This window comes from Bubalus bubalis, chromosome 17 (genome assembly GCF_019923935.1).
Source record: "Bubalus bubalis isolate 160015118507 breed Murrah chromosome 17, NDDB_SH_1, whole genome shotgun sequence".
In the NCBI taxonomy this organism is placed as follows: domain Eukaryota; kingdom Metazoa; phylum Chordata; class Mammalia; order Artiodactyla; family Bovidae; genus Bubalus; species Bubalus bubalis.
In genome coordinates this window covers 35481486-35497380 of record NC_059173.1, presented here as the reverse complement: position 1 = coordinate 35497380, position 15895 = coordinate 35481486, and the positions used below count along the sequence as shown (strand labels likewise).

The window sequence follows — 15895 nt, the reverse complement described above, 5'->3', positions numbered from 1 at the left end:
TATATTGGAGTATAGCCAATTAACAGTGTTGTAATAGCTTCAGATGGACAGCAAAGGGACTCAGCCATACATATACATTTATCCATTCTCCCCCAAATTCCCCTCCCATCAAAACTGCCACATAACCTTGAGCAGTTTCCTGGACTGTATAGTAGGACCTTGTTTTTCATCCATTTAAAATACAGCTGTGTGTACATTTGATCCTAAACTCCCTAACTATCCCTACCCCCACCCAACCATAAATTAATTGTCTAAGTCTGTGAGTCTGTTTCTGTTTTATTAATAAATTCATTTGTACCATTTCTTTTTAGAGTCTGCATGTATGGGATGTCATGTGATATTTCTGTCTTCTCTGTCTGACTTAACTTCACTCAGTATGACAATCTCTAGGTCCATCTATGGGCAACATACATTTATTAATCCTACATCTAAGCTCTTGAATTTTTACATAATTTCTGGCCAAGTTTTAAATTAATATTTTGGTCTGAAAACTCTTTCAACCCCTATCTGTTACAGGCAGTAAGCACAGACCCCGTCCCAGTTAAATTACACTATGACAAATCTCATGACCAGGTCTGGGTGCTCAGCTGGGGTACAATGGAAAAGACTTCTCCAACACTGCAGGTAAGTCCCTTTCAGTGTGTCTGTGAAATTGATGATCTTTAAAACTTTCAGTATCAATGATGTTCTTTCATCTAGATCTTCAAAGAAAGGAAAAAAAATGTTGATACACAAATACATTTTTGGTTAGGAAATATTTTAGTTTAGATGTTCCAAACGTTAGATTTATATGCCAAAGGAATAACCTATAATGACAAAGCTGAAACTGCTGTGCAGGAGGAGGGGGTGATTCTGATGGATTGTTTGGCAATTTCCAGCTTCTCTCGAATTTTCTTGTTTTCATCTCTTTAGAAAGGTATGTAGGGAGTGTAGCTTGTGAAGTAGAGCCTGGGAGAGTAAGACAGAGTCTCAAAGCAGGTCTTCAGTTTTCTCCAAACACACAGGATTTTACTATCTGAGTGCTGGTTCATTTCTAACTGGGGAATACTTACTGTCATTTTTGTAGAATTTGCTTATGATTTGAAATTGACAGATAGATGTGTGTGTGTGTGTATATATATATATATATATATATATACACACACATTTTGACAATGACTTTTTTAGAGATGTTAAGAATCATCCCACACACTATATAACCATCTAAAAATGGGTTATTTCCCCCTGAATGTCTAGTAAAAATATGCTAATAAGATTTAGTAAATTTTTAAAATATTTGCTGGGTAGAAGTGAAAGGTTAGTCTCACATCTAAAAATATAAAATAAAACATAGTATTTGAGAATTACTCTTAAAATATGACATACAATAAAATTTATTTACATGAAGAGTGTGTGTGTGCATTTATGTATGTATAAGACAGATAGATGATATATAAATAGGTGATAGATAAGTTGGTGATAGATAGATAAACAGATATACAGATACACTGGCAGGAAACACAGGGTCTCTGAATCAGAGGACAGACTGTCTCTTATCCATGGAACCTGTTAGCATTTATTCTGCAGTGCCTACCCTCATGGGGTGATGCGGTGAGAGTTTAGAGTCACCCTGAACAACCAGCACAGTGCTACTGACTCAAATCATGAGTTTCTAAGTTATTTTAGGTGGCTAGCACCTCAGTCCTGGAGAAGGCAATGGCACCCCACTCCAGTACTCTTGCCCAGAAAGTCCCATGGACGGAGGAGCCTGGTAGGCTGCAGTCCATGGGGTCGCTAAGAGTCAGACACGACTGAGCGACTTCACTTTCACTTTCCACTTTCATGCATTGGAGAAGGCAATGGCAACCCACTCCAGTGTTCTTGCCTGGAGAATCCCAGGGACGGGGGAGCCTGGTGGGCTGCCGTCTATGGGGTCACAGAGTCGGAAACGACTGAAGTGACTTAGCAGCAGCAGCAGCACCTCAGTCCACCATCTCATGTGAGAAATAGAGATTGTTACTCTGAAAAATATACAAATCTTCTCCTGGAGTAGAGGAGTATGTCAGTATCCTGGCAATGTAGTAATTGGTTCAAAGGAATTAATTCCCTAAATCTCTCAGGAGCAATACTTCATCTCCAACTTTCAAAGGCATTTTTGCTATGCCATCATCTTTTAACCAAACTTTTTTGCTCAGAAAGACCTGACTCAGCAGAAATGTCAAAATATGTATGGATAATTGTTTCCCAATAAGATTATCAGGAAATGTCTTTCAAAATAATGAGATCTAAGATTTATTTGAAAAAGAGAATTGATTTTCCTTTGGAAAAATTGAATTGAAACCAAACACCATTGTCAAGCTCTCCATTTTGCTAGTGTCCCTGTGCCATGATGGTGAAAGACTCACATCTAGAGACTGCTAGGGTATGAGGCTAGGAAGTACTTCTTTGCTCTAATGTTTTGTATCTTATAATGTTACCCTCTTAAACTTGAACATGCACAACATTTTATCAAGGATCTGAAAGCCCTTCTCTGTGTTTTCATGTTGTAAATATAATTAAATCTGTATGTCTTTGTCCAGTCTGAAAGCAATATTTATTATATATTACTTTATGTGATATTTATAATTAATTAATATAAACCCATAAACTGTCATAATTTTAAGTATTTAAGACAATGATTTTCCATCTACTGTTCTAAAGTCTCAAAGATTTATCATAGTTTTTTTTTTTTCTTTTTAATGGGCATTTATGTCTTATGAAAACTTAAGAAATTCCATAAAATTCTAAAACTCATGTAGCAGTCATCTTCAGTTTTACGACATAAACGCAGTGTCTATACTACAAACACACAACAATTTGACAAGAAAATATCTCCAGTGAACAACTTGGAGTAAAGTCCTTGCATTCTTCTACTGGCCAGGACATAGGCCCAGTCAGATGAGGCGACAGTGGGAAGTGGTGTCTCTCAGTTTACTGCAGCCATCACACACAGAGAAGCAGGCAGCAGGACACTCTTAGAAATGAGCCAGGATTTTTGCAAGAGTGCACCTATTGATCAAAGTGCATCCCAGATCAGTCTGTGTCCTTGAAGTCAGTAGACTCAGTCCCGAACCTGGCAATTCACCACTTCCTGCTCAATTCCAGGATCAAGAAGGGCCTAGACCCATCAGGGGGGAAAGTCCAGACTGAAGGGAACTGGGGGTGTGGCTTTGCATATTTTACAATCTAAGACAATGACAAGTGCAGAAGAGAGGTTCAGTTAATCAGCCTTCAGGAGTGTGAATGATGTGGGATGCAATACACACATCAGAGTTTGAGTATTAAATTCTGTGGTGCCTGTAAACTACTTAGAACACATATTAACACATAGCAAGCTCTCAGTATTATTATTGCTGTTGTCAGTCAGTACTATTATTAATTTCAAATGCATCTACATGCATACTGAGAAATATATAACCTCTGTACAACCTAATGGAAAAAAATTTGGGGAGTCCCTTTGTTATAATCCTGTTGAGTCTTATTATAGTCTTGTAGACATTATTATAAGTGGCTGAAGTCCAGTGAGGACTTTCTCACTGATACACATTAATAAGATAACCATGAATAAAATAGGTACAATGTCTTTAAAGTTTAACCATGTACATTGGTTCTCTCTTCCTGGGCACGTGACAGGGGAGAGGGGTATCCTTTTGGTTGGGTGGAGCCATATGATTAGTTCTGGCAAAATAAGCCTGCCACGAATGAAAATATTCAAGGTAGTTGGCTGTTCTTTCTTCATGGAAAACAGAATAAAAATACTAAAAGCAATAGATATCCTGCCAAAGACCTCTGGGAAAGTAACAGGTATAAAACAAAATGTTTATCTTTAAAAAATAAAGAAGCAGTAAAGAAGTAAGGATTTGTTTCTGTTCTGTTTTGGTTTTTGATTGTAACGTGACTGAACCTATCTTGACTGTTATAATAATTAATCTATTTTCTTGAACTTGGCAATTTCCAATGGAACTCAATGGAAGTATAATCATTGCAATGAAGAAAAATTAACCTTTCAGGGGAAAAAAACTAAAAATAAAAATGATATTTACTTCTGTCTTAAAAACCAAAGGAAGACACTCAGTTTTGAGGGAGGAAAGTCTATTAGGCAGTCAATAGTTTAGGATGTTTAATTTGGTAACCACAAGTAGAAAGGGTTTAAAAGAAGTAAAATAAAGGCAAGGAAGTACATTAAAAGGCTCATACAGAACAATGGCTGTGAAGCAGAGACAATAGGACAAATGTGGAGGTATGAGAAATCAGAAGGAAAAACAAAGAATTTGGAGCAAAATGGGATAAAAGAGCTTAAATGTAGTGATTTTTTTTTTTTAAGAAATATGAAAGTTTTAAAATCAATTAATGGTGAATATTTGAAAAAAAATCTCTTTGATTAAACTTGCTTAAATCTATTATTTTCAATTTATTAAAGGAAAAATATAAAATGTAATGCAACCTAAGATTTCTAACAGCAAAAATATGTCAAATGATATATTTTGGAGTTTTCTGTCCTATATTTCCAACTATGTTCTATAGGAGGGGAGTTTTTTACATATCATTTACTCCTCAATAAAGCTATGAAGGAAGGAAGGAAAAGGGAGGAACAAAGAAAAAAGAAACAAATTTAATAATTTGCATCATATGTATGCTTGTTTTTATATTTCTTATTAACGCAGTAACATTTTTATAATATAGAAGTTATCAATATGCAAATTTATTTTATATTTTAAGCAGAAGTTGTTCAAGAAAAAATGTTTTCCATTTTTTCCTTTTTATAAACAGAAGTTTCTACATTGAAATAAGCAAATAGAATTCCAATTTGCTTAATAATACACTAATATTAAGGTTTAAAATAAAGAGTCTATGCAAACAAATTCCAAAGATTTATTTCATCTCTGATCCTACTAAGGACATGCTTGGCCAAGATCTAAACACAATATTCTGTTTAGGTGATAACCCTGGCCAGTGGGAATGTACCACACCACACCATCCACACCCAGCCTGTGGGGAAGCAGTTTGACAGGGTGGACGATTTCTTCATTCCCACCACCACACTCCTCATCACCCACATAAGGTGAGTGACCGGATGAGCATCAAGTTTTAGATTTCTCTCTAATTTTGACAGAAAGTCATGGGGAAGCACCGGAAGAAAAATTCTGTTATACAGCAAATACACACATAAATGCACTTTGATTAACTTTGTTTCATCTGCTTGATGAACTTTTACTTATCAACATTAGTTATGAATTTTCTGTATTCTAATCCCTCATATATAGCAGAGAATTGAATTTATAAAGGTATGGTTGCATTTTTAAATCAGTTTTACATTTACTATTTTTTGCAAATTGTCTTTAAGTTCTGATTAGGTTTTTGCAAGATGCTAAAATTTGAACTTGGTTGAGTTCATTTCAGAGAAGGGAACCACTCTCAGCAAAATCCATTCAACTTATTATAATAACATTCTTGTATCATTTTGCCCATAAAGAAACAAATATAACATTGTATCAGGATGTATAGTAAGTTGAAATGAAATATTTAAGGTCTGCACTTTGAGAAAACATGCTTACTCATTCAGTCTCTCAGTGTATTCACAAGAAGTAAAAAAGTAAATACTTCTAATGATATCACTGTAGAGTATCACAGAAATGGTTTAAATGTTTAAAGTGGGAAACTTTGGATATTTACAATTTCTAAAACTACATATTTTATTGATTTATTGGAAATGTAAAGTATTGCTTAGCAATACTAATGAATCTGAACAAAACTAATATTGTATTATCTTTTTCAAGGGAATTTGGTTGAGGGGAGACTATATCACATATTTTATATGAGCCATTATTTGATCTTTGTGTATATTTGTTCCCCTTGAATTAAAGTGAAAATTATCTTGTCTAAAAGTTGGAGTTTAAGAATTCTGAAACAGTAAAAAATTCAACTCACAAAAATAAAAAGGGAAATTCATAAATAACAGTTGTGGCTCACAGTCAAGGTTTTATGTAGAAACTGTTCTTTGGGAAGCCAAGTATATGTTTAAAAGAGTTTAATATATTTGTCAAGTAATTGTTTATTATTTTCAGAATGCCTATTATGTCACTCAGCAATAAAGTGATTATAATATGCTTCACATTTTTTAACTGTTTTCATGGAAAATAAGTCAAACTCAATGAAAATTCAGCATATTTGAAAAGCATTTGCATAAACAAATAATCTTTAGGTCTGACTGCAAACACTGGAAGAGTTCAGAGACTGAAGAAATCAGTTTAGAAACTGAAAATGGTCCCAACTGCTGAGATACCTAAAAATATGTAATGTTTTCATCCTTATTTGATGAGGACAAAATTTTATTTAATTGACATTGAATGTTATGTTTAATAAACATCCGTTTGCTATCTTCAAGTTGCTGATAAATTTTTACTAGTAAATCATTTAATATGTAGCATTTACTTTTATTTATCTCATCCTATTCCCTATTATTATGTTTAATATACTTAATATAGCTTAGTATAGTTAATATATGTCTTATCAACTTGGCTTAATTTTTAAAGCACACTATTAATACAATTATTTGAGTCAAAATTCCTATCTGTAACACTACTATGGATAATAGTATAGCATTTGGGGTATTTTTTCCCTATAGCTACCAGAGTTAGGAGTTTAACTTTGTCTGGATGCAGTAAACACCATGTGTGGTTCTATGTTTGTTTGTATAATTGATATGCTGTCAGAACATATGTTTTTAGGGTCAGAATGATGACTACATAGCTGTAGTCAGAGCTAATAATTATTGGAAGATTATGCAAATAAGCTTAGCATGTGTAAAGCAAAAGTTTTTGGTTATTTCTATATTTTATAAGAAACACTGAAAAGTATTGCTTGAGGATATTTCTAAGTTCCTTTATTTCTTTTATACATATACAGTCAAATACATAGATATTTTGCCAATACTTGTAAGAATTCTAAATTAAATTATAGCAATTCTACCAGCATATGCATGCATACTTAGTTGTTCAGTTGTGTCCGACTCTTTGTGACCTCTGGGATGGTAGCCCACCAGAATCCTCTGTCCATGGGATTCTCCAGGCAAGAACATCAGAGTGGGTAGCCATCCCCTTCTTCAGGGGATCTTCATGACCCAGAGATCAAACCCAGGTCTCCTGCATTGCACGAGCCACCAGCTCCTGAGTCACCAGGAAGCTCCACCAATATATAGAGTTCCATTTTAAGGAATATGAATGATCATCATAATTCCTGTTACATTTTACAGTAATTATCACTATTACTAAAGTGAAAAGAAAGAGTAAAAATTAGCATGTATTTCCAAAAATAAACTGTTGAATATGTAAAGAATTTTTAACATAATGAGAATTTATTCCATATGAGGAGAACCTGAGGGATAAAGTCTTTTCTCCTAGCAATTCATGAAACATTTTATCCTATGCGAATGTGGCTTGTGTTATGAGATTCCTCTTTTATGAATTGTATTTTTCAGAATTTGAGACTATTTTGTGACTTTTGTATTTGGTGTAAATTCTAGGCCAGATAGAAGGTCTGACACATAATATGTATTTAGTTAATATTAGTTTTCTTCCTCTGACCCTTCATTGTTACCAAACCCAGGTCTGGTTGCTCACTACTCAAAATCCATTAAAGAAGCCAGATTGGTGGAAAGGAAAGTTTGCTTTATTTTGGATGCTGGCAGGCAACCAGGGGAGAGGGTGGATGCCTGTCCAAAGACCAATTCCCTTGCCCAAACTTGACAATCTAGGGGCAAGAGCTTTTATAGACAGAGAAAGGGGAGTACAAGAAGAAACAGCACCATCAGCACTGATAGTCATCTTGATATTGGTCATTGGTCGTCTAACCAGGGTCCTCTTGATTGTTTTGAAAACAGTTAGTCTTTAGTTCCAGGGTCATTTTGTTTCCATTTCTTTGAGGTCAGTTCTGGGAATCGTGGCAGCTCATATCATGGCTACTACAGTCTGGTGATTATGTTGTTAACTTCTTCCACCTGGTGGGAGTTTCAGTATCTATAAGACAGCTCACAGATATGGCTCCAAATATGATCTATAGCCTTTGAGGAGGGCTTCCTGCATAGCTCAGTTGGTAAAGAATCTGCCAGCAATGCTGGAGACCTGGGTTCATTTCCTGGGTCGGGAAGATCCCAAGGAGGGGGAAATGGCAAACCTCTCCAGTATTCTTGCCTGGAGAATCCCATGGACAGAGGAGCCTGGCAGGCTACAGTCCGTAGTGTTGCAAGAGTTGGATACGACTTAGCACTATCTTTCTTCTGAGGAGGCACTACAGGTCCTTGACTATGCTTAATAGGTAAACTATTATTTTTCGTTCTCCTTTGATGGTTTTCTTTGTTTCTGCTTTTTTCTCACTTCTCTGATTAAACTTATTTTTTGACTAAAGCTTTTCCACAGACAAAAGGCAGGCTGAGGACATGGGGACAAGGACCATAGGGTCCTGATCTGTTTCATTATCACACTAATTTGCTTTTTTCTCACATAGCTATTCTCTCATTTCAAATTATTTATACTCTGCGTGTCTGAAAGGCTTCTGGACAAGTGTCAGGATTTTATATCTGTTGTCGAAACCTGAACTGTGTTCACCAGTGTTAAATAGAAATGTGGAAACAAAGATTTGGGTGAAGTAAAAAAGGGTAGTTTTTATTGATTTGTCAGGCAAAGGAGGCCACAGCAGGCTAATGTCCTCAAGACTATGACCTGCCCTGGAGTGAGTAGTGAGGAGTTTTATAGTGTTTATGGTCCAGGATGTGATCAGCTTGTGAATAATTCCTATATTAGTTGGCATCAATGTGAAGTTTTAAGCATTGTCAACCTTCTGTTTTCAACCATTCTAGAGTCTATGTTCTTATGATCAGCAGTTTTCATCTGCTGGAGTCCATTTCCAATAAAACCAGCTTAGGAATGTGTATCAGGTCTTTATCTGTATCTTTCAAGAAACTGGGAGTTTGGTGATTCTGCCATGTGGCTAATTTATAGTCTAAATTATGTTTCCTGGCCCAAGAACTATTCTTTGTTTCTACATCTTCACATTTCCCCTTCTCTGCTGGTTCAGATGGTAAACAATCTGCCTGCAATGCCAGAGATCTCTTTTGGGAAGATTTCCTGGAGAAGGAAATGGCTACCCTCTCCAGAATGAATTCCATGGACAAAGGAGCCTGGCCGGCCCATCAATAGGGTCACAAAGAGTCTGACGTGACTGAGCAAGTAACACTAACTCTTGAGTCAGTGTTTAAAAGACAGAGACACAGGGACTTGGGCAAGGTTTTGTGTCCTTAGTCCTTCAAAACTTGAAGGCACTTAATTCATGTTTCTCAAAAGAATAGAAATAAAGAAGTAAGTAAGTATTACACTTGTTCCTAAATCCGACTACATAGTATTGAGGGAGGATGGTATTTCTTATGCACCGGATTTCTCAGCAGCTAACACAATATCTGACAGGTGGTGGGCACAGCATCAAGCACACAGGAATGGTTATGTGTGTGGAAGCAGTAAGTAGCAGTAAGAAGAACTTGTGTCTCTTGACAGATCCCAGCCTGATTGTCCCAGCAACACCATTTCCCACTGGCTATTGTGAATTTAGCTTAATCCCTTTTTTTCTAGGAACTGGGACAACATAATGTGTGAATATTAAGTTGCCCATAATAGAAATGTCAGAACTATTCATAATCTATACTGTAGCAAGGGCTGCTCTATGATTAGCTACAGTTTTGCTAAAAGTTTTTTGTTGTTGTTTTCTCTCTGCTTTGTTTCTTCTCTATTTTCTTTTTTTAATCTATAATTCTCAGGCTTCTTTCATCTGTAAAGTATATAAAAATCAAAGAACTTTAGAGAAAACAACTTCCTAATTCTATATTAAAAGATTGATACTTATAATCATGAAGTTTTAAAAAAAAAAAAAACTGACTCTTCACAAAATTTGGAAAGTCATTCATTTTTTAGGAAAATTTGAAGTTCTCAGCACTTTAAAAATTCTTCAGAGCCTGAAGTAGGTCTGTTTCCTAGTAGCCTGAGGAATTTGAATTTCAGGAGATTAATTTCCATTTTTATAAATGCCTGAGAATGAAATCTGGCACCACTCACTCATCGAATTCCCTAACTGAATTCCACGCCATTCTGAGTGACATTGCCCAGGCCATATACTATTACTTCTATTCATATATTACTCTATTTTTTTAATTTAATTTTATTTTTAAACTTTACATAATTGTATTAGTTTTGCCAAATATCAAAATGAATCCGCCACAGGTATACATGTGTTCCCCATCCTGAACCCTCCTCCCTCCTCCCTCCCCATTCCATCCCTCTGGGTCGTCCCAGTGCACCAGCCCCAAGCATCCAGTATCGTGCATCGAACCTGGACTGGCAACTCGTTTCATACATGATATTTTACATGTTTCAATGCCATTCTCCTAAATCGTCCCACCCTCTCCCTCTCTCACAGAGTCCATAAGACTGTTCTATACATCAGTGTCTCTTTTGCTGTCTCGTACACAGGGTTATTGTTACCATCTTTCTAAATTCCATATATATGCGTTAGTATACTGTATTGGTGCTTTTCTTTCTGGCTTACTTCACTCTGTAGAATAGGCTCCAGTTTCATCCACCTCATTAGAACTGATTCAAATGTATTCTTTTTAATGGCTGAGTAATACTCCATTGTGTATATGTACCACTGCTTTCTTATCCATTCATCTGCTGATGGACATCTAGGTTGCTTCCATGTCCTGGCTATTATAAACAGTGCTGCGATGAACATTGGGGTACACATGTCTCTTTCCCTTCTGGTTTCCTCAGTGTGTATGCCCAGCAGTGGGATTGCTGGATCATAAGGCAGTTCTATTTCCAGTTTTTTAAGGAATCTCCACACTGTTCTCCATAGTGGCTGTACTAGTTTGCATTCCCACCAACAGTGCAAGAGGGTTCCCTTTTCTCCACACCCTCTCCAGCATTTATTACTTGTAGACTTTTGGATGGCAGCCATTCTGACTGGTGTGAAATGGTACCTCATAGTGGTTTTGATTTGCATTTCTCTGATAATGAGTGATGTTGAGCATCTTTTCATGTGTTTGTTAGCCATCTGTATGTCTTCTTTGGAGAAATGTCTATTTAGTTCTTTGGCCCATTTTTGATTGGGTCATTTATTTTTCTGGAGTTGAGCTGTAGGAGTTGCTTGTATATTCTCGAGATTAGTTGTTTGTCAGTTGCTTCATTTGCTATTATCTTCTCCCATTCTGAAGGCTGTCTTTTCACCTTGCTAATAGTTTCCTTTGATGTGCAGAAGCTTTTAAGGTTAATTAGGTCCCATTTGTTTATTTTTGCTTTTATTTCCAATATTCTGGGAGGTGGGTCATAGAGGATCCTGCTGTGATGTATGTCAGAGTGTTTTGCCTATGTTCTCCTCTAGGAGTTTTATAGTTTCTGGTCTTACGTTGAGATCTTTAATCCATTTTGAGTTTATTTTTGTGTATGGTGTTAGAAAGTGTTCTAGTTTCATTCTTTTACAAGTGGTTGACCAGAGTTCCCAGCACCACTTGTTAAAGAGATTGTCTTTAATCCATTGTATATTCTTGCCTCCTTTGTCAAAGATAAGGTGTCCATATGTGCGTGGATTTATCTCTGGGCTTTCTATTTTGTTCCATTGATCTATATTCCTGTCTTTGTGCCAGTACCATACTGTCTTGATAATATTACTCTATAGCAGGAGAGCTTAGAAGTGGTTATTATTGAAAGTACCTTCTTTGGGTTTCATTTATCCATTCTTTCTCTATAAAAATCAAAAGATTAACCTGTGTCTGGACTAAACCAGACATACTGGTAATACAGTTGATTGAAATCAAAATGATCTCTAAACTGTTGTGTTCTGGCTAATGAACCAAGCTTGCATTCTTGTCTCTTTCTTGAATGTGAGTGCTTGTCCAGGAGATGGTGCAAAAAAACTCTAGAGAAGCATGCAGCCATTCTATATGCCTTGTATTTATTAGCTCTAGTTGTGAATATAGTTTGTTGAACTTAACTTCCTGAAAGATGAGAGAGGGTGGGTTACACTTCTGCCTCACCCAGTAAAGTAATTCCTAAGCTTCTGAAAGGGACTGATTAACACTTTTTGACTATAAGTTTACTTTTTAAAAAACTCCATAATAGATATTTGGTTAATCCATCTCCCAAATATTTAGAGAAAATATAAATTACTTGAAATTTAATTAATAAAACATGATTTTCTGATGTTTATTAAAATATGTTGATTTCAATTATTCCACAATGATGCCTTTTTGCTTTCAAGTAAGAATAAAATGGGTTTCCCTTGTAGCTCAGCTGGTAAAGAATCTGCCTGCAATGTGGGAGACCTGGGTTCGATCCCTGGGTTGGGAAGATCCCCTGGAGAAAGAAAAGACTACCCACTCCAGTTATCTGACCTGGAGAATTCCCATGGGCTGAAAGTCCATGGGGTTACAAAGAGTCAGACACAACTGAGTGATTTTCACTTACGAATAAAACATTTCATATCTCATGTTCTGTTACTTTTTTCAAAAATAGGTCCACTGAATATTCAACAAATGACATACTTTTCACATTAATAATTCATTGTGCATTTCAGTGAACTGGCAATGTATATTAAATAGGCATTCTTTTTTTAGACTGGCAGTTAATAGAAAATTTTCTTTAAAAACCTTAAATTTCAACAAGTCATTAACAAACCATTAATCATAGTTCTAAAGTTGAAAAGATTATATATTTCTAAGAAGTGTATTTTGTAATGACCTGAAAAATATAAATTTCTTACATGAGGAATTTCAATTTGAACTCAAAACAAATGTCCAGATAGATAAAAAATTAAAAGAGACTATTACATATGAAAATGTGTGTGCAATTCTCAGAAGATTCAATTATGTCTATTTAATGTCATAAAAATTGAAATTATAAAAAAAAATTGAAATTATAATTCATTATCTTTTTAATCAAAAGTGCTCTACAAATGTAAAGCAAATGTTTTATTATTTTACTCATAATTTTATCTAAAGAACTAAGTTATTATATCATTATATATATATATATTTGAATTGTATAGCTTACTACTTTTAATTTTTTATGATATGGCCAATGCATGGGAATTTAATAACTTTTGTTACCAATTTTTTAATTAGCAATAAATTAAAAAGTAATTTAAAAATAAATGTATTTTTTTTCAGAAGAATGGTTGTATTACAATGGCTGGGTTACACATCAAATCTCAGAGAGAATGGATATTTACATACGCGATTGTGTTTTATTCGGAGGGCCATTCTGGAGACAGAAAAGTTTAAATGTCAGTTTCCTGTTGTAGTATATGTAATTATTGCAACTTTCTGTGCAAATACTACTAGAATTTGTCTACATGGAATAAAAACAATAAATTTGACAGTAATTTATCATTTACCACATTTTAAAAAAATCTCTGAATGAAAACAGGGTAATGAGAATTGACATGATAGAAGGCAAAACTAATGAAGTGGCAGAGAGTCAGGCAATGAGTGAAGGAATATTTCCACTAGGTCTCCTATGAAAAATCTTAGATAATTCTTCCAAAACTGATCTTTTTTTTTTTTTTTGGTAGTAGATGGGAAGGTGAAAGTGATTGATACAAGAGGCCAGTGTAGTTCAGAGCAGAGGACTTTGATAAAGCTTAGTGCAAGACATTGAGAAGACCAGAAAGTAAAGCTACAACAAATACAGAAATTAGCAGAATTCTTTCTTAGAAGATTGAGTTGTCATGAATAAAAAAAGAATAAAGATTACTGCCAAAATATTTTTACTTAGATAGAAGGGCACAGCTAACATTTAGGCTACTTAGAGCTCTAAGTAGAAATTCTTAATATTTTCACTGACTAAAATAGTACTTTTGATACAATTGAAAACAGGTTTCAATTGATGAAAAAAGATGTATTTACAGTCTGACCCTCATAACATCTGCAAATCATACCTCTCTCATCTCTTGTCCTCTCTCAAACTGGAGGGCAGCTAGAGTTTAATCCCAACTGGCTCAAATAGGGCAATGTCAATTGGCACAGAGGATGCTTAGAGTAATACAAGAAATAAATCATTTCTGATTTATGTATCTACCCCAGAACTTGTTCTGTAAAAGTCAGAAAGGAAGATAGTAACTTAGGCAACACTATCGCTATTTAAGATGTTTTTAAAGTCTTGCCTGCGCTTGAAATCATCCCTCAATACCACCATTTGAATTTACTGCCTAGAATTTCAAACTACTTCTCCTGTTTGTTTGGATTACATTTCTCTAGAAATTTACCTATAAAGTACTCCTATTTCTTGAGAGGAAAATGGAGCAGTTTAGCGGAGATTGGGTTAGGGTTAGTCTTAGAATTAATGGATATGGTTGGAAGGTGTGTGTGAGTGTGTGTGTATTTCAATGAAGGATTACATGACAAACAATAAGATGAACAGAGTGTATCTGTGCATCACAGTGAGAGGTAGACCTTGAAAGCAACCAGAAAAAATCTGAAAATGACAGTCCCCAAAGTTTTGTCTTCCTCTGGACTTTACCTTCTAATGAAAGCAGACAAATAAATCTAAATTTCCTTGATACTCCTCACTTCCCTATCACATACCCCAGGGGTAAAACAGATTCCAGTGAATGTTTCAGCTTGGATAGAGAGTTCAGGAATCTTATGAAAGAGGACCTCAGGGAAGGCCCACTTTGTGTGGGCTGGAAAGGACAAAGGTGGCAACTGGAAATACTCTTTTAGGTCATTGAAAAGTTGAATGAGTGCTTGCAAAAATATGGCAGTGACAGTCTAAGGGCTTATCCAGAATCAGATCTGACATAATCTCTACACAGCCAATGTCTGTGTCTGCACTCAAGGAGCAGGCACCATTCTGGTAGTCTGGAGAGAGGTCTATAGCACTCTTTTTCTTTATAAATTATAGCAAGAAAATGATTACGAAAGATTGGTTTCGATATATGTTTCCTTAAAGCTTCTCCAAGGGAAAAATAAACATTCTGTGAAAGTTAAAGTATATCATTCTCCTCATATTTTATCAAATCTGTTAAAGCAAAATTATATATATATATATATATATATATATATATATATATATATTTGGCTGGCCATATATCAAGAGAACTCTATACTTGTGGCTTGATTCATGGACAGGACAGGTGTATGAAGATACAGTTTTAGCACTAAAATTGTCTGATTACATTGAAAGCCAGACACATCAGAAACTGAAAATATCAGTTGTTTCATGCCTTTTTAGGAAAAGCATACCATCAGGATGAGAGCAGCAGTTAAAATTGTTTCCAAAAATGGTTCCTAGATAATGATCTTGCAAAATCACAGTTCAGTGAGGTTCAATTTTTCTATTGCTCCCTTCCTTCTTGTATGCTAATTCCTCCCACAAACAGAAATAAACTAACAGAAAGTATTACAAATTTTCAGGAGCTGGAACTTTTTCTATCTAGCTCTGCTTTTACTGAATATCTGAAACACTTAGAAATCCTGAAATCATGACCTTTGCTTTCTCAGCTTCTCTGAGCTTCTTCTTCCTTCCTTGTCTGCTCTATGAAAACACAAACTCTAGACTGTCAGGACTTCTTGAATTCTTAGATTCTCAGGGCCTAGTGTACTCTCTTTGCCAAATAAAAAAAGGCAGACATAAATTGTTTATTAAACAAATATTTCCTTCAATACTACATATCCCAGGTGACTCAGTGGTAAAGAATCCACCTGCCAATGCAGGAGATGAGGGTTCAATCCCTGGGTAGGGGAGATCCCCTGGAGGAGGAAATAGCAGCCCGCTCTCGTATTCTCACTTGGGAAGTCCCATGGACAGCAGAGCCTGATGGGTTGCAGTTCCTGGGA

At 35.5% G+C, this 15895-nt stretch overlaps 1 protein-coding gene across 1 annotated transcript in view; it reads left to right on the top strand.

The window, feature by feature from the left end:
* The window catches only part of FSTL5 (follistatin like 5), an 880400-nt gene that overhangs the window by 809634 nt on the left and 54871 nt on the right, over window positions 1-15895 (top strand). Inside the window, exons 13-14 of the mRNA XM_045163154.1 lie at window positions 517-624; window positions 4956-5080. Of these exons, the coding sequence (XP_045019089.1) occupies window positions 517-624; window positions 4956-5080 (233 nt within the window). The remainder of the gene's footprint in view (window positions 1-516; window positions 625-4955; window positions 5081-15895) is intronic.